Below are 23,887 nucleotides of genomic sequence, written 5' to 3'. Positions count from 1 at the left end.
CCACAGCACGGCATGGCCAGGAGGTAACTGGGAGTGACCTGGAAGGGTTGGGGGACTGCAGGGTTGGACGAGGTATCGGTCGGTGCTTGGCTGGGGGGAGTGGGGCGAGTTATTGGTCGGCTGGTGTTGAGGTGTTGTATTCTTTCCTCTTGTTATTTCCTTTATCATTATTATTACTGGTGGTAGCAACAGTGATTTGTGTTATACCTTAGTTACTAAACTGTTCTTATCTCAACCCGTGGGAGTTGCATTCTTTTCGATTCTTTTCTCTGTCCCTCCGGGAGTAGAGGGAGGGAAAGAAGGGGGGGAGTGAGTGGATGGGCTGTGTGGATCGGTTTAAACCACGACGTGCTGTTATTTCAAGTTTACATGGAGTTCTTGTGCTGTGGATAAACATTCATTCCTAATGAAATTTAAGGGTATCCATTTCTGATTTAAAGTGAACATTGTCTATCAGCAATTAAGATTAAAAGTAGTCAGGCTCCATGTAGTCAGTGGAAATGTTCAGTATATTCATACAAGGTAAATTCTTGTATATTTAATTGTACAGAAATTGGAGGTGAGTGTATGCTTGTACTAAAACATGCGAGGAAATACTCTGTTACTTGAGTAACTTGAGATTCTTTGATCTGCTCTCTCCTAGGATGATGAGAACAAGCTGAAAAGCTGATTGCTTTTTTTGTCATTATATAAACTGTAAGGAAGATGATGCTGATATATTGCTTTAAATTTCACAGGGAGAACAATCACTGCTGTAAAAACCATCCAGTAATTCAATACTGCTGGTTTACTACAGGAATAAGGGGAAGCTCAGATTAAGATATAAGGAAGAAATTCTTCCCTGCGAGGGTGCTGAGGTGCTGGCACAGGGTGCCCAGAGAAGCTGTGGCTGCCCCATCCCTGGCAGTGCTCAAGGCCAGGTTGGACACAGGAGCTTGGAGCAAGCTGCTCCAGTGGAAGGGGTCCCTGACCATAGCAGGGGTTGGAACTGGATGGGCTTTAAGGTCCCTTCAGCACAAACCAGTCTGGGATTCTATAATCATGTTTGCATGCGGACTCTGGACAATCCAAGCAGCTTCCACAAGCTTCTCAGACGCTCAGTGCAGCAGCGCTGCCTTACAGCAGAGGAGCAGTGGCAGCAAGGCCAGGTCCCAGTGTATGATCTTGGTTATGGGGAAAGAATACAGGACACAGGACATGTTTTGTCTCTAAAGCTGGCGTTTCCTCTGCCCAGAAGGAAATTCTACTTGGCCATCCAGACAGAGGAATGCATTTTCTGTCTGGGGAAAGCAAATTGTAAGTTCAGAATGGGAAATGCAGAAATGTTAGACCACTCTTGTGACATACAACATTGCGTAGGCTGATGTTTTGTGGCATAAAAAGGTCATTTTGTGTCTACCTTATGCCTTTGACTTTTTTGCACTGGAACAAGCAAAAGCATCATATTCTTTTGCCCTAACATAAAGTTAGTCTGAAAGAAAAATGTATTGATAATACCTAAAAAATTTGTTTCTGGAGAAAATGATGCATGAGGTTGTACATAGTCATCTGTGGCCTATTTTGAATTGCATGTTTTAAGAAGAACTCAAATATTTCAGATACATCCTTTTGCTTTGTTGCTGCAAAGGAGGAACTGCCTTTTACCACCATTGTTATTAGAAGAGCAATAGTAAAAACAGTCGCCAGCCTCCTCTTCAGCAGCAGTTGGGTATCTCTTTATTCTATAGGCCAGAGACTATAAAAATGGTAGCAGCTACTGCATCTATAGATATGAATACTGACATTAGACATCAAGACTTTGTTTTCTGTTGCTTTAATTATGCAAACTCACCAGCTCTGTGCAGAGCAGTAGGCCTTTTCTTGCTTAAGTTGGGGTTCCTCTAACCATGCCTTGAATGACCTGGGACTCTTATACATCTGTAGGTTTGGGAATTTCCAGTTTTGCAATTGGCTTTGCTGCTTCAGCGTTGAATAACTTGGACAGAAGAGCCAGAATTTTCATGGTGATGCACACAAAAGAAGCTGATCCCTGTGAAATGATAATCATAGAATCCCAGACTGGTTTGTGCTAGTAGGGAGCTTAAAGCTCATCCAGCTCCAACCCCTGCCACGGGCAGGGACCCCTTCCACTGGAGCAGCTTGCTCCAAGCCCCTGTGTCCAACCTGGCCTTGAGCACTGCCAGGGATGGGGCAGCCACAGCTTCTCTGGGCACCCTGGGCCAGCGCCTCAGCACCCTCACAGGGGAGAGCTTCTGCCTAAGAGCTCAGCTCAGTCTCCCCTCGGGCAGGTTCAAGCCATTCCCCTTGGCCTGTCCCTACAGGCCCTTGTCCCAAGCCCCTCTCCAGGTTCCCTGCAGCCCCTTTAGGCACTGGAGCTGCTCTCAGGTCTCCCTTTCAGGAGCCTTCTCTTCTCCAGGCTGAACCAGCCCAGCTCTCTCAGCCTGGCTGTCTCTGTTCTGCAGCGTGGGGATGCTGCATATAGAGGTTGCTAACAGTGATGTCCTCATTAATTGCGCTCTTTGAAGCAATTGAAAGGATGCAGCATCAGGCAGACACTGAGTGCTGAAGTATCACCCCACTTGATTGAAGTTTTTAAGTGTTTTATATAACTAGGAAGGAATTGCAATGAGAAGTTTGAGGAAAATGTTGGTGTTACTACTTTCACCTGACATAACAGCACTTGATTTCTGAGAAAACTGCAGAGTGATGTAGAATTATAGAATAGTTTGGGTTGGAAAGGACCTTAAGCTCATGCAGTTCCAAGCCCCCTGCCATGGGCAGGGACACCTCACACTAAACCAGGTCACCTGAGGCTCTGTCCAACCTGGTCTTGAACACTGCCAGGGATGGAGCATTCACAACTTCCCTGGGCAACCCATTCCAGTGCCTCACCACCCTCACAGTAAAGAACTTCCTCCTTATATCCAATCTAAACTTCCCCTGTTTAAGTTTGAACCCGTTACCCCTTGTCCTATCACTATAAAGCTATAAAGCACTCTTCCTTCTTCAACAACAAAATACTGATCATTTCATCCTGGAATTCAGAAAAATGCATGTATTTTCCCAATGAGTAAACATTCAGATACGGAAGGTAGAGAAAATGGCCGTGGTGGAAAGAAACAGTATCATCTGCTTTGGCTAAAGGATAAATCTTGGAATAGAATCATAGAATCATAGAATAGTTAGGGTTTGGAAAGGACCTCAAGATCATCCAGTTCCAACCTCCCTGCCATGGGCAGGGACACCTCACACTAAACCATCCCACCTAAGGCTTCATCCAACCTGGCCTTGAACGCCGCCAGGGATGGAGCACTCACAACCTCCCTGGGCAACCCATTCCAGTGCCTCACCACCCTAACAGGAAAGAATTTCCTCCTTATATCCAATCTAAACTTCCCCTGTTTAAGTTTGAACCCGTTACCCCTTGTCCTGTCAGTACAGTCCCTGACGAAGAGTCCCTCCCCAGCATCCCTATAGGCCCCTTCAGGTACTGGAAGGCTGCTCTGAGGTCTCCACGCAGCCTTCTCTTCTCCAGGCTGAACAGCCCCAACTTCCTCAGCCTGTCTTCATACGGGAGGTGCTCCAGTCCCCTGATCATCCTCGTGGCCTCCTCTGGACTTGTTCCAGCAGTTCCATGTCCTTTTTATGTTGAGGACACCAGAACTGCACACGCTTCAGTGTTCTTCTAAATGAGGCTTTTTAGTCTGAATCTCTTGGTATAGCTTAGTTTTTCAGAATCCAGAAATGTTGCCTTAGATGCCTCTTAGGATATATGAAGTGAAATATTTCAGTGGAAGTGGTCATAGCCAGTGGTTGGTAGAAAGCATCTGTGTCTTTGAAGAATGACAAAGGCTTTTCTTTTAGTCTTATCTCTTCCTTTATTGGATAGACACATAGAAAGGTAACTCTGGAAATTGCTGGTATGGAAGAAAACCTAGGATAAATCAAGTTTGTGGTTGACCAGGCTGGGCTAATGCAGTTGTATCCTCTTTAACACTCCAAAACCATGCTTTGCCTTTGCAGGTGAGATGGGAAACTGAATTCTCATTACTGTTTCTGTATGAAAAAGGCCGTGGAGTCATTTGATGAACCACTTGCTCTCCAAAGTGAGTGTTACAGCAAATGCTTTCAGGCATGAATTTTCCAATGGGATTCAGTCTCCTGTCAAGCCTCAAATCCTACATTTAGAGACTTTCCTTAGGTCTAAATGTACAGTTATTTTTGAAACCTCAGGATGTAACTGGGGTTCGATAAATAGTAAAGAGGGGAGTCAGGCAAAGAACATGGCTTAAAATCTGTTCTATACATAGCTTCCATACTCCTTCCTGAGTGTTCTTGTGCAGTGGTGAGCATAGCTGGTTCTCTGCCTTATTTCTGGCTCTGCTTTGACTCATAACTGATTTTGAGTCAGTCAGTTTAGGTTTTTTCCTGTGCATTAATGTTTGCTATATTAAGGCTGAGCACCCTTACCAAGTGCTTTGAGGTCTGTGGGTGAAAAGTGTTGGAATGATGCTCAGTGTATCCAAACCCAGGTAGGAGCTGCTGAGACAACAGTTGGCTTTCCTGTTGATATATGGATGCTTTTCTCCTGAGAGATGATGTGCATGTGCCAGGGTATTTAATGAAATTGCTGAGACAAAGCACTGTAGCATGGGATGATTATCCCTGTTCTTAATAACAGAGTAATAGCAGCTACTGCTGCACAAACGCAGTGATCTAAGAAATAAATCCTTTGCATTTCTCCAAGAAAAATGGTGCTGCAGACGGTCATCAGCAATGCCCATCTGCAGCAATACATCGTGTGTGGCTAGATGCTGTTACCCTCCAAGTAACCTCATTTTGTACTCGTTTCACAGCATGGCGAGGTCTCTCCCAGCCTCTCCATTCTCCTGCCTCGGATTCCTTACAGGATTGTGAGCCTGGGATGCCCATCTGAAAAGGCAGTTTTTCAGCTGCAGAATCCTTCCTGGTGAAGAGAGGACACAGGGGGCAGGAGGAGAATGGCAGCAGCTGTTTACCTTGGCACAGAGCATCCTTTTTCCTTAGTTTCTGTGTGTGTCTGTGGTCAGAAAAGCTGAGCTCCCTGTTAGCATGCTGGAAGCGTTTATTCTAATTGGCCATGGAATAGGTTTTGCCTCAGGCAATTATATTGTTCTCTTAGGTGCTGTTTCATGGCCCACATGGTTGTGTTTATGATGCTGGGCTGCGAGATGAGCAGGAGCTGCCTGAGCCTGACTCCCTGGTACAGAAAACCACCATGGAGAGATGTTGACTAGTGTCTTCTCCTGGTGGAAGATGCTTCTGGGCATCCGATGGTCCTTTCTGAGCCCCACACCTCCCGTTTTAAAAGCAAGTAGAATAGCAAGAAGGGTTATGGGAGACTCAAGGGAGATTCTTGTTGATTTTTATGGGATTTTTATCTGTGTAAACAGTATCAGACAAGCCCAAAAGGGCTGGGTGGGATTGAGGTGCTGCTGGCTCCTTGCAGGGTGGGGGTATCTTCTAAAGCAGTGTGGAAATGGTGTTTATAGCAAGTCTTTCATTTGCATGGGGCAAATGAAGCTGTTAGCATTTCTCATAGGTGCTTTGAACTTTCTCCTGCAGCCTCTTGTTGTGCGCTGGTCTGATTTCATCTTGAGGATTTTGTGTGACTTTGGTGGGTTTCCTCCTCTGCAGGTCCCAGCTTTAGTCTGGTTATCTAAGGAGCTCTTGCTGTTCTGATTTTGCATTTTGTCTTTCCTCTCTATTCCTGAGTCTTTTTTCTGAAGGGAAAAATTGGCATAGAATCCTGGACTGGTTTGGGTTGGAAAGGACCTTAAAGCTCATCCAGTTCCAACCCCTTGCCATGGGCAGGGACACCTCCCACTAGAGCAGCTTGCTCATGGTGAGGAATATTCATCTTACAAGAGTTCTGGAGGTTATGTTCTTCTGAGGATGATCTTTATTTGTAGGCTTGGTGGTACACTTCTGTGCTTGGGATCATTGGCTTTGCATGACTCTGAAAGGGAAAAAGGCCTTCTTGCAGGCTGTTTGAACTTGCCTTTTCCCCTAAAAAATGCAAGAAAGAGAGATCTGAGGATTTTAGAACTTTTCTTCTTGGACTAGAGCAAATCTGGGTGAGTTTAGGGGATGGTAAGGAAGAAACTGGTGGCATGAAGCAAGTGCCATGTAGCTGGTGGTGACACAGTGAGCTCCCCGCACTGATCATCCAGCACATGCTAATCCTGCCTCATCTGCAGCATCTCCCTTATCTATGGAGACCAGTGAGGCTCAATGCATTCTGTTCCTTTGCTCTAAAAACACAGGGATACAAGAGGTCTGTTTATGAAGAAGCCACTACCAATCTAAAAGGGGAAAATCTGCCTTGTGTGCATTTTCCATCATGTTTTTAGTTGTATTTTTCAACTGATCTTTTATTTTAAAGCATTCTTTGCTCTCTGAATGCTGCTTAGTTCCACTGCAAGGAGTGGGAGGCTCTGCTATCATTTGCATAGGGAACAAAAAGGTATAAATTGCATCTTTTAATAGTGTGCTTCATTTGACTGAGGAATTACCCTGAAAAGCCTCTATGTGCTGCAGGTAACATCATTAAACTGTATTCTTTGATACTGTCAGAACTGAGTTTCAAATTACATTTAACCACAATAGGACACAAACTGCTTTAGAAATGTAAGATTTAAAAGTCATTAACAGAGTAATGAAAAGAGGACAGTGATTTCTGCAATTCTTCTGCCCAGGACATGAACGTCTGCCTCAAAGTTCCCTCAAAAAGATGCTATTTCCTCATCAGTAATAGTGAAAAACGTTGCTTGTGTTTCATTTGAATTCTGCAGAGCACATTGGGCATAATGCCAATGAGAAAGTAAGGATGGATTCAAATTAGCATTGATTTTTCCTATCATGACTAAAACAAATGAAGAGCAATGACAACCTCACTCTACCCTCTCCTGGAAGTCAAAGAGTTACTGGAATTTCTGGAATAGACTGAGTTGGTTATTCTCATCTTTAATGATGAGGTTGCCAGAGAAAAGATGAGGCTTTGCAATCCTCTTAACCTTGGTGATAGCTCAATAAGAAAGCTCCTAATGAAACTGAAGACACTGTTTTAATAAGGACAATTTACCCACAGTGGTAATGTGGGAAGGGAGGGGAGTATTAAAGGGTTTTTTCTGGCTCTGCAGATATTCTGCATATTGAATTCTCTTTTTATAATAAAATACGTACATTTGGTTTATATGCTAGATAAATTTGCAGCTTTATCACATTGCTTAAAACCAGTAAATTAATTTAGACTTGGTTTGAATACTCAATCTGTAATTCACAGCTTGGGAACTATCACAGAATCCCAGAGTGGTTTGGGTTGAAGGGACCTTAAAGCTCCTCCAGCTCCAACCCCTGCCACAGGCAGGGACCCCTTCCACTGGAGCAGCTTGCTCCAAGCCCCTGTGTCCAACCTGGCCTTGAGCACTGCCAGGGATGGGGCAGCCACAGCTTCTCTGGGCACCCTGTGCCAGCGCCTCAGCACCCTCACAGGGAAGAGCTTCTCCCTAATGCTAACCTAATCTGTGCTCTGTCATCTTAAAGCCCTGTATCAGCATCAAACTTGTGTTTGTAACACAAGTGTCAGATGTGGACATGGACTCTGGTATTAAGAAGAAAAGAGGTTGGCAGAAGATGGTCTTTAATGTCCCTTCCAACGCAACCCATGCTATGGCTCTATGATATGTAATGCAGGCAAACACATAGAAAGAAAAGTGAAAGAATGGCAGTTTTTCATCATAAAAGAGGAGCTGTGGGAGTTTCTATAAGCCATTCCCCCTTGATTCAAAAACAAAATGGTGGAATTCCTGAAACCCAGTATTTCCAGGGGAATGCAATTTCTGCAGAACTGACTGCTATTTCTTGGAAGCTGTATTTGCTGTCTGTACAGCTGGTACCCACAGTGCGTGCTGGTTCCTGCTGTAGGTGGATGGCTCCAGGCCGCATGGGGCTGCTGCCGTGCTGTGCAGCCACTTGGCCATGACCTCCATTCCCTGTAAGCAAACTGACCTTCGGAGCAGTCCGAGGCATTCTCTCCTGTTTTGGTGGTGGTAAGGCAAACATAAACCATCACTGTTCAGGTACTAACTGTGATTTATACCAGTGTTGAATCCATGCAGGGTTTGTTTTTCTTACAAAGAACCATGTGCCATTTCCAAGCCAGAAGCAGAGCCCATGAGTTTCGTCTGGGAGAGGCAGACCTGAGATCATCAGAGTGAAGTTTTGCTGATCTTTAAGGAGAACCAAGTTGTCTGAATCCCAGCTCACCCATGATGCTATTATCTGGGTAATCAGATAATCTCCTTCAGCCAGCCCTTTCCTTAGTAAAGCTTCTCTATTAATTTGGGCTTCTGGTTTTAGCATCTTCAGGTTCTGCTGAACCTGTATGGACCAGCATTTTCTTGCTAGGAAAAACTGCCCCAGCAATGTGTATGGTGGCCTTTCCAGCACTGCTGGCAGTTGGGAAGAAACAGGTATGGCAATGCAGAATGGGCTGTATTACCTGAGTTTCACTGGGGTTTGGGTTGGTTTTTGCTGTCTCTCAGTCACTGGTCGTGCTGCCTTGAAAAGTGGGAGGAAAATAACTTAGAGCATGCAGAGAGCCAGATAACCAACTCTGCTTGCCAAAGCCTTCTGTTAATGCAAAGAACGAACACCACATGAGCAGCAAAACCCTCATCCTGCTGGCCCAGCCTTGTCCCTGTTTCACTGCAAAGGCAGTATCTTTAGGGGTGAGAGGGTTAATCTGCTTCTCTTGTCTCCCTGTGGCTCTACACCTTCCCATGCAGAAACCAAACTGGTGGGAAAGCAGTGACGTGGTGAGATGTGTGTCTTGTTTTCGAAATGGTTCCAGAACCTGCACATGGAGATGCATTTTAGGAATCTCTTTAAATAGTGGCTTTCACAGGGGATGAGTTGAATAGCTATTTTTAAAGAAGTGTGTAGGACAAGCAGGCTCCATCACACGTGTCCATGGAGTTTTCTCCTCACCACTGCCAGCTGCCAGGTTTGAACCCTGCTAAGTCATACCTTTGCTACAAGGCTTTAACACTCTGAGGCTGCTGGAGCCTTTACTGTCGCTTGTGAAAATCACGGTCATTGAACACAAAACAGCTTCGAGTAGAAGAAATAGGTCAGCTTGGTGCAAAAAAAAGCCTCATACCCTGCCTGTGATACGGCCCAACAAAATGAGATATATCTGGGATACAGCTGCAGTACTTGGAGCAATCTGCTCTGGTGGAAGGTGTCCCTGCCCATGGCAGGCGGTTGGAACTGGAGGAACTTTGAGGTCCCTTCCAACCAAACCAGTCTGGAGCTCTATGATTTCCTGTTACCGACACCTAACCAGTCTGCTGGGATGTAGTTTCTTCTTGGAGAATCCAGTACCTAAAGGGGCTCCAGGAAAGCTGGAGAGCGGCTTTGGACAGGGGCCTGTAGGGACAGGCCAAGGGGAATGGCTTGAACCTGCCCGAGGGGAGACTGAGCTGAGCTCTTAGGCAGAAGCTCTTCCCTGTGAGGGTGCTGAGGCGCTGGCACAGGGTGCCCAGAGAAGCTGTGGCTGCCCCATCCCTGGCAGTGCTCAAGGCCAGGTTGGACACAGGGGCTTGGAGCAAGCTGCTCCAGTGGAAGGGGTCCCTGCCCATGGCAGGGGTTGGAGCTGGAGGAGCTTTAAGGTCCCTTCCAACACAAACCAGGCTGGGATTCTCTGAATTTGGGTAGTGGAGAAAAACTCTTTGCTTGTAACAAAAGGTTGCATAAATTAGGAAATGTGCACAGGAGCAATTTCCCAGCAAGCCTCTTTGGGGTGATGTTGTTTGGTTCCCCCCCCACACCCCAGATGCTTGTCCCAGGTGTCAGCTCTTTTACGTAAAGACAGAAGTAAAGAATGAGTCAGATTTTAACCATAATTTCCTCGTGACTAACGGAAGTGTTAGACTTTCTTGGGAGGCTCTTCAGAAATGCCAGAAATCCACACTGAGCAAAATGTGGGGTTATAATTATTCATGTTCTGGTTAAACTTTGAGAAATTGATAAATATTTATAAGGGAAGGGAAGCTGATGTATAGGAGGACTCAGGCATTCACAGCCTGATCCATCTCTCCATGTCTGGTGTCAGTTCTGATCCCAAAGTTCAGCATGATTTGGGAGATGCTCTTTGACTCTCAGTCTTCCAGATTTTTTTTCCCAAAGATGTTTGCCTGGATACATATTTGTGTTCAAATATCTTTTATGATGTATTTTCTCCTTTATTTAGTTGTGAAGTGACACATATTCAGGAGGGAGATGCAGTTGTTAGTCCCACTGTGGGACATGCCACAGTGTGAGCTCACATGTGGTCGGCATCACAGAGTGCACAGCAGGGCAGCAGTGAACAACTCAGGCTTATACTTCACTGAGCACAAATCTGCACATTATTAAGCATAGACTTACAGGCTCCTTAGTTCTGCTTATGCAGCTGCTTCTGGTTGATTTCTATGAATTTTGTCTACATATTACAGCAGAATATGTATTTATTTCTGGCAGCAAATAGTCATGCTGTACCACTGAGAGCAGCCTGCAGAGAAGGAGTTGGGAGCGTTGGTTGATGAGAAGCTCCCCATTACCCGGCTTCAGTGAGCGCTTGAGCCCAGAACCACCCAGTGTGCTGGGCTGCACCCCCAGAGCGTGAGCAGCAGCTCAGGGAGGGGATCCTGCCCCTCTGCTGTGCTCTGGGGAGACCCCCCCTGCAGCCCTGATCCAGCTCTGGGGCAGCAGCACAAGAGGGACGTGGAGCTGCTGGAGCGAGGGCAGAGGAGGCCATGGAGCTGCTGCGAGGGCTGGAGCAGCTCTGCTCTGGAGCCAGGCTGAGAGAGCTGGGCTGGGGCAGCCTGGAGAAGAGAAGGCTCCTGAAGGGGAGACCTGAGAGCAGCTCCAGTGCCTAAAGGGGCTGCAGGGAACCTGGAGAGGGGCTTGGGACAAGGGCCTGTAGGGACAGGCCAAGGGGAATGGCTTGAACCTGCCCGAGGGGAGACTGAGCTGAGCTCTTAGGCAGAAGCTCTTCCCTGTGAGGGTGCTGAGGCGCTGGCACAGGGTGCCCAGAGAAGCTGTGGCTGCCCCATCCCTGGCAGTGCTCAAGGCCAGGTTGGACACAGGGGCTTGGAGCAAGCTGCTCCAGTGGAAGGTGTCCCTGCCTGTGGCAGGGGTTGGAGCTGGATGAGCTTTAAGGTCCCTTCCAACACAAACCAGGCTGGGATTCTATGATTCCTAGTCTATGCATACATATCAGTGTTATGGTCATCTTTGCCTGCATGATATGTGGGACAGTTTCATCGAATTTGCTTTATGCTGTCAGGTTTGGATTCTTTTTAGTTTGTCCTAATTGATGAAGATAAAATCATTAAACTTAGTATGGAATTTTGTTCGGATACTGTAGTATGGTTTTTACGCTGCTGTTCGAGTAATGACTCATTGACACAAGGGGAAAACTTTTCAACGTCTGAACAGCCACCCTCTGGAATAACGTCCCCAGGGAAGTGGACAGCATTGGGCACTATGAGGATTTGGCTGGACAGGGTGCTGGACATCTAGTAGAGGTCATGCTTTACCTGGAAAGTTTGGACCAGATGATCCTTGAGGTCCTTTCCAATCTGGGATTCTATGATTCTATCATTTCTCTTACTTCGAGCCTGCTCATTGATTGTAACGTGGATCCAAAGCTAGGTAAGTTTTGCAGAGAGAAGTAACTTTGCCACACAACTTGCCTAGAGTCAGGATTTTAGTAGCCGTTCTGCTGCTTTAATGTCTAAACCCACCCTGATTCCTTAGCTGGAGCGTGCCTGTGGCCTGTTGCCATGAGAGGAGAGCTCTAGGTCAGGCCATAAAGCTCTTCATCCCACTGGCCTGGCTCTGGTGCTGGCCAGTGATGGATGCTGAGAGGAAAGGAAGCCTGACGGGAGGCATTGCTGAGCCCTTTCTGGTTTTGCTCCTGGATGTCCTGTTCCTCCTCTTCCAGAGGGAAGCTCTGGGGGTGCTTTAGAAGACCAACCCCTCAGCTCTCTCCCAGTGCTGCTCCATACAGGATGAATGTGCAGCCCTGTGTGCTGGCACTTGTGCTGAAATGGCAGCCAGTTCCGTCTGGCACGGATCTGAGAGCTCCGAATGCTTTGGCTGGCAGCGGAGGGAAATGTGTGTGTTGGATGGGTGAACCCTAAGGGAATGAAAACAACTGGAGGTGCCTGTGCCGCAGCCAGAGCTGCAGCACGCTCAGCTACAGCGCTGCCATTGTGCGCTGGTGTTCCCTTGGGGGCTTTATTCCCTATCTCTTTCTTTCCCCCCACCCAAGAGTGATCTGGTTTAGAGGGACGCAGGTTTGTTACAGCTCTTGTCTTGTGTGAGGAGGAGCAGAAGAGCAGTTGGCTCCTGGAGACTGCAGTGTCCTTACATCCCTGTGATCAGAGAAACCCCTGTGTATTCAGCTCCTATACCTGATAGAGTGTGTCTGGTTTATTGTCTCTAATCTTTCTGATTTAACTAGACAGAGGTGCCAGCTAAATAGCATTTAACCTAGCACAGTGCCAGGGTCTGGCAGCCCTGTTTTCCAGCAGTCTGAACACACTCCAGGAGTGCAGCACAGGCTGGGATCTGCCTGGTTGGGAGCAGCTCTGTGCAAAGGGACCTGGGCGACGCAAGCTCCATAGGATTGAACAACGAGCAGCTGTAGCAGAAAAAGACAATGGGATGCTGGGGAACATCAACAAGAGCATCACCAGCAGACGTGAAGATGTCACTGACCCACTCAGTACTTGTCAGGCCACCCCTGGAATACTGTGTTCAGTTTTGGTCCTGCTGTAGAAAAAAGGTGCAGATGGGCTGGAGAGATCCAGAGATGGGGCACAAAGATGATCCAAGGGCTGGGCAGTGTGTGAGGAAAGGCTGAGAGCTGGGTTTTCTCTTCTGAGGAGAAGGCTCAGGGGAAAACTTATCCCCATGTTCTAGTATTGAAGGGATGGCTACAAAGAAGATGGAGACTCAAAAGACAAGGAGTCCCATGGAAAAGATGAAGGGTGATGGGCAGAAGTTACTCCTGGGGAGATTTCCACTGGACATAAGAGGAAAACTTTTCCTGATGAGAACAATCAGCCAATGGAATAATCTCCCCAAGGAAGTGGTAGGTTCCCAGGACTGGACACGTGTAGGATTCAACTGCATAGGGTGTTGGGACATTTAGTATAGGTCATGTTTTGCCTAGAAGGTTGGACCAGATGATCCTTGAGGTCCCTCCAACCTGGCATTCTAGGATTCTATGAAAGAAAGGGAAAAACCCCACAGTCCTCAGTGTTCTCTCTATGTACTCATGAATGTAGCTTCTTTATGAGCACTAAATCCACAACAGGGAGGCGTAGGGGGCCTGGAACACTCCAAGGGGCTGTTGCCATGTGCTGGTTTCCCTGCTGCTTCAGCTGCTCGGCTCTTTCATTCCCTTTAACACTCTTACGTGGTTCAAAGTGGCTGCAGGGTCTCTCTTTACAGAAGGCTTTAATTCAGTGGCTGAAGTGGTGTGTATGTGCCAGTGTAATAATAAATATGTTTGTGAGTTATGATTAAATCTTTGAATCACATACAAATACAATTCCTTTTCTTCTATGAGGGCCAGCCCAAGCTGTTCTTGGAGACCTATATGGTACCTCTGAAAAGGGCTCTGCAAGGAGAACCTGGTAGCTTTGGTCCTGTATTCGCATAGGTGTTTCAAGGCTTGCTGAGATTGCAAAGCCTTGTGAGCACTGGTTACTTTTAACGTGGTTTACTAAATATTGCATTGCCCTTCCACTTGCACAACATCTGCTGCTGAAAGGGGGCAGGAGGTTATAAATCCATTGTGTTAGAAGTTAGCTCCATAGTTTGTTGCCAAAAGGAGTTTGTCATTCAGAAATCCCTTTTCTTTCTTTCAGGTGGCCCATCTGAAGAAATTGGATTTAACAACAAGAGTTCTGTGTAACGGGAAGCACTTCAGTCTCAATAATGAAGAAAAGCAGAAGTGTCATGACTGTAACTGCAGATGAGGTAAGTTTCTTGTAAAGGTTTCATTATTCCCAGTACTTGATGAAAATGAGATAAAAACTTCGGTTTTGTGTCTTATTTCATAAGTGTCAGCTGGTTTTGCTCTGGTTACTCATTGATTTCTTTAGAGTTGTTTGCAGCTCATACAATAAGCAGAAAATAAACCTGGCACATTTCAAAATGAACCAAGCAACAAGTTTAGAGGAGTTTTATGCAAAGCACAGCCTTTACTCATCTTTGGTCACTGTAATGTGGGCAGGCAGCTCAGTTCTGTGCAGTTCTGGTGTCCTCAACATAAAAAGGACATGGAACTGCTGGAACAAGTCCAGAGGAGGCCACGAGGATGATCAGGGGCTGGAGCACCTCCCGTATGAAGACAGGCTGAGGAAGTTGGGGCTGTTCAGCCTGGAGAAGAGAAGGCTGCGTGGGGACGTCAGAGCAGCTTCCAGTATCTGAAGGGGGCCTATAAGGATGCTGGCGAGGGGATCTTCATTGGGGACTGTAGTGACAGGACAAAGGGTGATGGCTTCAAACTGAAACAGGGGAAGCTCAGGTAAGGTAGAAGGAAGAAGTTCTTTACTGTAGGGTGCTGAGGTGCTGGAATAGGATGCCCAAAGAAGTGATAAAGGCTCCATCCCTGGCAGTGTTCAAGGCCAGGTTGGATGGGGCTTGGAGCAACCTGCTCTAGTGGAAGGTGTCCCTGCCCATGGCATTGGGGTTGGAACTGGATGATCTTAAGGTCCTTTCCAACCCAAGTCATTCCATGATTCTATGATTCTGGATCCCATCTTTTGCATGTGCTCTACTCATATACTTCTGTGTTTCAGCATCTCTCCCCCACTGTAGCTGCTGGACTCCTAATGTGATGATGCACTTGTTTCTCCATTACCACGCTTGCTAATCATCATCCTAATCCCCTATTAATTATACTCTAGTTCCCATTCTCTGGAGAGATGTATCAGTTTGTACTGATGGTGTGATAACAGCAGCTTTAATTGTCCTGTTTGTCACAGCTGAGGCTCACCAAACACGGAAAATGACGTGGAATGTAAAAGAAAACACAGTGGAGGAGTGGAACCTAATAGTTAGAGCAATCTATAGCACTCCTACAATAAATAACCATTTCTTTTAAACTCTTAGACCGCATGTTACTTTTGACGTGGGCCTGTAGGGACAGGACAAGGCTTTATTTACCCTGCCAGAGGGGTGACTGAGATGAGCTCTTGGGCAGAAGCTCTTCCCTGTGGGGGTGTTGAGGTGCTGGCACAGGGTGCCCAGAGAAGCTGTGGCAGGTTAAGTCAGATCCTCACATAGAAGGCAGGCTTTCCTTTCTGGGGTTCTTAAGAGTGGTTTTGACTTGATTTTGTGCTGGTAAGAGCATGTTTGGATGACTGAAGCATATGTTTGGAAACAGAATGCTAAATATTTTAAAGTTCTATCTAGGTCATTATGATTTTGATGCTTTAGTAAATTCATGGTGCTGCACCAATGTCTGTGGTAGCCCTTCAGACTATATGCAAGGAGTAAAGAAGATTTGGGCCATGTTGTTTCCATTCTGGATGCTTCACATGGTTGTGGAATGGACAAGCAAGTAGGGAAGTTGAGAGAACTGGTAGTGTACCTTTCTCCTGCCAGTTTTGTTTTTCCTTGCCAGGTTGTCTCTTGCTGAGGAAAGAGAGTTGATGATACCACAGAGCTGTTTAATAGTTTCATGACAACAGAAAACACACTTTCCATTAGAAACTACCAGGCAATGGAGGACTCGTGCTACTTCACAGTCAGTCATGAGGACATAACAACTGATTACAGAGAGTTAAACCACTCTTTCTGAAGTTTCGCAGTGCTCGGTGGGAGAGGGCAGTGTTAGATGTTTGTAGGGAAGTGAGCCAAAGGGTTTGGGGAGGCTGAGAGTTGGGCTTGGAAAGGTCTGTGAAGGGTGGAGAGGTGGAGATCAACATTCAGGAGTGGGTAGAAGAGGAAAATGTAGAGGGATTGCAATTGTATATATAAAATATACTGATCATAACAACCCTCCAGCTTCTACTGGTAGCTCATCACCCACAGTACAGAAACATTCTCATTTATATTGGACAACTATATTTGAGTAGCTAAATTCTCCAAGCAAGACCCAAACTGACAGCCCTCTTGCAGTGCTGTTCTGTGGGAGAACTTCTGGCTCGGGTTTGAGAAGTCTGACAGCCAATTCTGTGATCATGGCGATGCCTTTAAATAAAACTAAGTAGAAGCTACAAGAGGAAAAACCGCTCTGACTGATGAAAAGTTTTTGTTGAATCTATTTCTAGACATAGGGTAGGGTAACTTAGCTGGGAGTTCATCTCACTGAATGGCTCTTGGATGATTTAGATGTGTCTATATCCAGTATTCACCTTTCTCTGCCTGGTGATTCATCAAAACGAGTGCCAAACCAATATGTTTGTGTTGAGAGGAGTGATACTTTAGATGATGTTGAGTGGAATGTTCTGTGAAAAAGCTTAAAATAACAGAAGTTTAACATATTGCTGAAGTGACCTGGATTAGGGAAGTGTTCACTTTGATTAGAATTAGCTGTTAGATAAGTTAGGATTGAGTTTTCAAGTTCATACACAACTTGATAAAGTAACAATGCAGCACAGTCAGACTGTGCCAGGTTTCATCAGATGCTTCCCCTTTGTGGGCAGCTCTGGCTGTAGGACAACACTTGAATGTGCTTTGTTCTCATGGAGGAAAACGTGTTTGCAGAACCTCAGTGGCTTCTCTGTCTTTACAGAATGCTCTGGATTACCTGGAGTGCGGGCTGAGTAAGTCCTACAGCACTTCCAGCCACGCTCTGGGCATAGACCTCTGGAGAGGAAGAAGGTGCTGTTCTGGGAATCTGCAGTTACCACCATTATCCCAAAGACAAACAGAAAAGGCAAAGACCCCTGACAGAGACATTGTGTGTAGACCAACAACTCTGCCTTTGCTGACACCTCCAAGCATTGCCATCACCACTTACCAAGACTGGTGAGTTATTTCCCTTTGTTATGTCTCACACGGTTGGGGGTTTAGGTTTGGTTGGGTTTGTTTTCTGGTTTATTGAAAGAAATAATATCCTGCCTATATTGATCAGTGCTGTTAATCTCTATCAACTGGTGCATCGTGGATGTAAGTTTACAAAGGAATTGCCTGTTTTTGAAGTTCTACTTCTGTTAAAACCTCTTCTGTTCACTTTTCTGTATATCTTCATGATACTTTTGTGTTGTAAATTCTGATCTTGGCCAGAGGGTTTGTGTTACTTGCTTTGCACCCACAGAAAAGTTCAGGGTGGTGGTAGACTCTTCTACGACAGATTGAGGAGCAAGGATTGAGCTCTATTTCCAAGTTAAAAGAAAGGCTTAGAAAAGCATTTAAATCTGGTGCTAAGCTCTAGAAAAGTCTCAAAAGAAACTCTCAGAGAGCTGATTAAAAAGGGATTGCTAAGAGATGATTCCAACTCAATACTAAGTACCAAAACAAGGGAATTCATCTAGAGGGAGGAGAGGAAGACAAAGCCCCAGGTGTTGATGTGTTGGAATTGCAGTGGTAGATTTTAATGGCACAACAAGGTTAGATGTTCCCCTTGCCTTATGAATCTTGAATTGGTTTTGCTGTGCAACCTTAAACCCTGTACTCACCTTCAGATTTCAAGTGTGCTGTAGATTCCAGGTTTTAAATGCTCCACTCTCAATTTCATTTGCTGGCTGCAGGACATGCTCACGTCAGTTTCCAAGCCTGAATCTGGGTTCAGCTTCTGTTAAGCTCAGCAGTGTTCAGAGCTGGCATTTAAGTTTGCATTTGAACAGTTATGGAGGGGATCCTAAATTCGTTTGTCAGAGTCCTTTACAAACAGGTTTCCTACTGAAAATAGGATTTTTAAACTATGCATTTGAATAGATGAAATGCAGAAAACAAAGAGGAATTAGGAGCTTTTGTTCAGTTTTTGCATTTAATTGCTGTGGGTAAATTTAACAAGATGAGATGACAAATGAAATCCATCTAATTTCAGATGGATTGTGTATTTTGACAGTGAAAGGGTTGGTTTTATCTTCATGAGCACTTTAGGAGTGTTCCTTACTGTGTATCTGCAGCAGTTTGTAGTCTTGACAGCAAGACAATGTGGACGCTATTCCTCAGGTGTGCTTCTAAGAATGAATTAGTTCTGATCTTTGTACGCACCTTCATGCACAATTAAGGAAAACGCAAGGAATTCAGCTGGATTTGTCATTGGTTTCCCCTGTACATAAACACAAGGGGGCGTTGCTGCTCCTCTCTTGCATTACTGCAGAAGCAGTGTGTGTGTTGTGTCGCATAGTGTGTATTTTTCTTCAGTGGTGTGCCAAAGGGAAAACACTTATACTCGGGTTATGGCTCTTTTGTCACTGCTGTTCATCCCCTATAAGTGAGCAGATGTCTTCTGACTTCTCTGGTTTCCTCGAATCTATCATACCTGTGCACAGCCCTGTATGAGCTGGGGGTTGCTGGTCAGTGTGTGACTGGTGCAGGGTGCTGTTCAGCACCTCCTCACAGAAGCATCTTTGCATCCTCCTCCCCTTTCTGACTGGGGCACCATTTAGATCTACTGTTCTTACAGCTGGGCAGAGAATTGGCCTGATCTTTTGGTTTTCTATGCAACTTGTAGTTGTGAAGGGCTTTTGATGGGGTTATCACTGTTCTCTGCCCCATGCCAGCAGTTCTTTACATACACAATCTCCAGTTGTTCAGGGCCTGATCACACTTTCATAGTCATGACTGATATTAGTTTGTGTAGGAGCATTACAAGCATGATCCCATCTCCAAGCTGCTTGGACTTTATATTCTGCTTCAGTTCTGCATGAAATATACCCCAGACACGGATTATATTTGTATAAAGCTGGTATGTGCCATTGTGTTGAAATAGCTTTGGAATGATATAAGTATTAAGAGACTCAGTGAGTGGGCAATAAAGTGATAGGAAAATCTCAGTGTGGAGACATAAATGATATATCTGTGCATGAAAGAATTGTAGCTGCAAAGCAATGTAACTGTGCAGGAGCATAGTATAGAAATCCAACAGAGCTGCAGGTTCAGTGCTTATTAATGGTCTAAACCCCAAACTAACTGTTAAAGATTTGGAGGAAAAGAGTAGTAGATAAAGCATAGGACATTGGGATGCCATGGTATTGGTCAAACATTGAATATAGTGTACAGTTCTGGTCCTTCCTCTCAAAAAAGGGTATAGCAGAGCTAAGAAGAGTTGAAGGCCTCCAAGGTGATTGGAGATACGGAACAGCTTCTGCACTGGGATTGACCAAGGAGGCTTGAAGTCTTCAGCATGGGAAAGAAGCAGTGAGCAAAGAGATAGGACTGAGATCTTACTAATGGTAAGAGCAGAGGTAGTTGATTTATCGCTTATTGTCCTTTCCAGTATGAGAAAAAGGGCCCATGAAAGAAATTGGTATGGCAAGCATGAAGCAGGTGCAGGGAGGTGTTTCTTTATGCAGCTTATAGTTCCTCTGGGGAACTTTGTGCCATAGGATATTGTGGATGCTGGGAGTTCGAGCAGGCTCAAGGGGAATGCTTGACAGATCCTGGGAGGAGAACTCTGTTGTGGTTTCCTTCTGAATACATCTTGTGCAGCTTCTGAGCTCCAAGTTGTTTAAGGCTGCTAAAATACTTGAGGGGAAGTATTACGTGTTTGCCTTCTGTTCCTTTCCGCTCTGTGCCTTTAGTATCTTGTGGGAGACAAGATCATGGACTAGATGTACCGTTATGTATGTATACTATAATATAGATCTGGGCTTTTCACCTCACTTTACAGGTATCTTTCCCTGGAGCTTTAATAAAGATCCTGAGGCCACAGGCAGAAAGTTGACATGTTTTAAGCAATTGGAGGTGGGGGGAAATACAGGGAGCCTAATGCCATTAAACTGTAAATCTCAGACTGGGACAGGAAATAGGATACTGTGAAAAGAGCATCGAACTCTTAGTTTCATAGGATTATAGGATAATTCAGGCTGGAAGGGACCTCTGGAGGTTTCTAGTCCAGCCATTGCTCCAAGTGAGGCCAGAGCAAAATGCTCAGGGAACTTTATCTAGTCTGATCTTGAAACCTCCAAGCAAGGATGGAGACTTCACATCCTCTGGGCAATCTGTTCTACTGTGTGACTGTCCTCAGCTGAGAATAAAGTCTCCCTGTGTCTGGTCAGCAAAATACCAGATGGCAAATACCTGTGTTATCCAATTGGATTTCTGCCCTGAAACCCTGGAAGAGGGTTTGTGTATAATAATAGATCTGTGGTTCTTCCTGGAGCAGTTTAAGAGATGCCACATCTGTGAAATACAATGCTTTCTGCTATTAACCATACATCTTGCAGAGCTCTGTGTGTTACCCAGCTCTCTGCAAAACCTTATGTACCTATGGAGAATATAGGTTGTATTACAGCAGCTTCGGTGCTTTGTTCTTTGTTTAAGAATATAGTTCATTATTGGTAGGGTGAAATTTAGTTCTATCATCACTGAAATGGTACAAAACTCAACATGCACCATCAGTGCTGTGCTACTATGTGCTAAGAGTGCACTGGTCGTGGAAAATGAGCTGTTCCTGCGATTGCAGTAACTGCGCTTTGAAGAAAAGGATGAGACAGTTCTAATACAGAACACATCGTGTGGGAGGGACAGAGGAAAATAAGCCTGTTCCTTCTGTAAGTAGTTTTTCTGCACATCTTGTCAGAAATCGCCTTAACTTCCTTCCAGTGGTAATGCAAAAGTAGGACCCGTGACAGGGTGAGCCATGACTCACACTGAAGATACATGAGAACCTTAAAGATGAAGCTGCTCCTGCAATGAGTTTTAAATGTTTTTATCAGGACTGTGTGTTCTTGAGCCCAAGAAAACCAGCCGAGATCTGTGACCAGCAAAGGAGAAAGCGGCAGGCTGACTCCAAAGCAATCATTCTAAGCCAGCTGTGATATAACAGTATTTAGTGGGACCATGGCAAGGCACTACCCATACAAAATAGCTTTCATGAGCCATGCAAGGGAAAGGGTATATGGGATATAGACCTTCAAGTGCAATCTGAATGTGAAAGTCTTACAAGCTTCTATTGAGCACATTTTGTCTGTGTTTTCATAAAAGTGGTTAAAATGTTTTCCACAATCCTGCTCTATATTTTATAACTGAAGCTTTGTGATAATAAAACCAGGCAAGAGGGAAGAACGAGGGTGTGAAGAATATATTTGTACCTACACTTAGAACATCCAAAATAGTTCTCTTACCCTATTTTTGATGCTCAGCAGCTCCTGGATTAGATTTGACAGCTAGCTTCTGATTTACACCACTTCTCACTTTAGACTCAGGTTTGTGGAGACAGTTTGACAGTTTTGCATCAAGTTTCTATGTTGAAACAAAAATAAGTTCTATGTTGAGTCACAAAGTGTAAGGAAATACCTAAAGGGGCCAACAAGAAACCTGGAGAAGAGAAGCTTCGGACAAGGGCCTGTAGGGACAGGCCAAGGGGAATGGCTTGAACCTGCCCGAGGGGAGACTGAGCTGAGCTCTTAGGCAGAAGCTCTTCCCTGTGAGGGTGCTGAGGCGCTGGCACAGGGTGCTCAGAGAAGCTGTGGCTGCCCCATCCCTGGCAGTGCTCAAGGCCAGGTTGGACACAGGGGCTTGGAGCAAGCTGCTCCAGTGGAAGGGGTCCCTGCCCGTGGCAGGGGTTGGAACCGGATGAGCTTTAAGGTCCCTACCAACCCAGATTAGTCTGGGATTCTATGAATGTTAAGTACAGTAAGAAGTGCATTTCTTTAGGGCATAGAGATTGTGTTGAACATTTAAGCTATGTATTAAATGCTGTGTTGAAATATGTGTGTAGCAGATTGGCCAACACAAAAGCTACTTCCCTCTTCTGCAAGAGTGAAACAGGAGCTGGTTAGGTTTGAGGGAAGCTGTCTGCTAACAGAGCTGGCTTCAATTTGAGTCACTTAAAAAAATTAATAATAAAAATCACCATTAGCCTGTCTGTACTTAGAGTATTTTTTAGTGCAAACAGTACAGCTAAATGTAGTATTTTGTGTGTCTGTGAGCTTGCTGCATTATTGCTAGTCATCTGTTAGTGAACAGGTCTATAGCTTACTTTGTAGAATCCCAAACTGTTTTGTGTTGGAAGGGACCTTAAAGCTCATCAAGTCCCAATCCCTGCCACGGGCAGGGACCCCTTCCACTGGAGCAGCTTGCTCCAAGCCCCTGTGTCCAACCTGGCCTTGAACACTGCCAGGGATGGGGCAGCCACAGCTTCTCTGGGCACCCTGTGCCAGTGCCTCAGCACCCTCACAGGGAAGAACTTCCTCCTTATATCCAATCTAAACTTCCCCTGTTTAAGTTTTAACCCATTACCCCTTGTCTTATCACTGCAGTCCCTGATGAAGAGTTCCTCCACAGCATCCTTCAGTAGGATGTAGCTCCCTTTAGGCACTGGAAGCTCCTCTGAGGTCTCCACGCAGCCTTCTCTTCTCCAGGCTGAACAGCCCCAACTTTCTCAGCCTGTCTTTGTACTGGAGGTGCTCCAGCCCCTGATCGTCCTTGTAGTCCCCTCTGGAATTTTATTGTGCAGGTCAGAATGAATGGCTTGCTCCTGTTTTCCATGTCCATCTGAAAATCTTCCTGAAGCTGGGCTATGCCAGGAATGGTGTGCAAGTGCGTTCCTGCTTTCATAAGTGTGTGACTCAGTGCCAGACCCATGCTTGTAGTACTGCACGTTGTTCTCCAGATGGGGATCTTGGGCAGCAAATTAGATGCAACATGAAAAACAAACCAAACCAAATCAGTGCTAGCTTCAGTTAGGGATGGCTCGTAGCCACCATGAAGCTGTTAAGCTGATGGTAATTAAATGATAGCTATGGATAGATATGGATAAAGATGGAAATGGGTATGGAAAGTTAGAGTCCATCCATAAAGGCAATGGAGATTTGCATGGAGGATTAAAAAGGGTAAAAAGACTGTAGTCAGTCCAGTAAACTAAGCAGAAAGTAATGTCCAGTCACTCATTTACCTGTTTGAAATCTGTAAATCCCATGGAATGAAAGGAAATATTTCAGGTAACAGGAAGTTTAAGGAGGAAAAGTGGGATGAAAGCTGTAAGTTCAGAAGGAGTAATGCTGTTTTAGAGAAGTGTGGGGCTTCTGTGTTTCATGTTGGCTTTTTAAATGGTGTTTCAGACTGTGAGATAATACCCTGTGAGATAGGTTGAAGTCTAATTTCTTAGATCATTTCATATGCAGCTGGATAAGAACTGAAGAGCTACACTGCAAGCATGGAATAGAGGAAAAAAAGGTGAGCTGGATTCTCATATGATAGGAAAAATAAAAACCTAAGAGGTAAAAAGATAACCCTTACAGCCATACTTTGATTTTTCTACCTGTATTTAAGATTATTTAAATCACAGCATGGTTGATGTTGGAAGGGACATCATCCGCACATCATCTCCTCCAAAATGTGTATTAGTTCTCTAAATTACAGCAGGTTCTGTTGCAATAAACCAGGATCAGTTATTCTGGTTGAGCATGCTCCTAAAGCCTGTACCACGTTCCTGTGGGGCTTTTACTTACCTTGAGAAAGGAGGTCAACAGTATTCATCATAATAGCTCATCTATTCTTTGGGGAAAATAGTTTGTAATTACACTGTGGTGACTAGGAAATGTTCATGATCACTTCGTTTTGAAGATCAGACCTACTGTGATTCGTCCTAAGCTTCCTAACAGCATGACGGATGTAGGGAGTATTGAAGAGGGTTAGAGCTGGAAAGAGTCCTAAAGGGTTT

At 45.2% G+C, this 23,887-nt stretch overlaps 1 protein-coding gene across 2 annotated transcripts in view; it reads left to right on the top strand.

Moving 5' to 3' along the window:
* Nucleotides 1-23,887, top strand: part of PDE4B (phosphodiesterase 4B) — a 226,341-nt gene that overhangs the window by 16,627 nt on the left and 185,827 nt on the right. For both annotated transcript variants that reach the window (XM_065673102.1, XM_065673104.1), the window contains exons 2-3: nt 13,968-14,079; nt 16,844-17,079. In XM_065673102.1, coding sequence (XP_065529174.1) covers nt 14,038-14,079; nt 16,844-17,079 — 278 coding nt within the window. In that variant the 5' untranslated portion in view covers nt 13,968-14,037. The remainder of the gene's footprint in view (nt 1-13,967; nt 14,080-16,843; nt 17,080-23,887) is intronic.

The sequence above is a fragment of the Lathamus discolor genome, chromosome 3, assembly GCF_037157495.1.
Source record: "Lathamus discolor isolate bLatDis1 chromosome 3, bLatDis1.hap1, whole genome shotgun sequence".
Taxonomy (NCBI): Eukaryota; Metazoa; Chordata; class Aves; order Psittaciformes; family Psittacidae; genus Lathamus; species Lathamus discolor.
The sequence above is the reverse complement of the archived record's forward strand: the minus strand, read 5'-3'. Positions and strand labels throughout refer to the sequence as shown.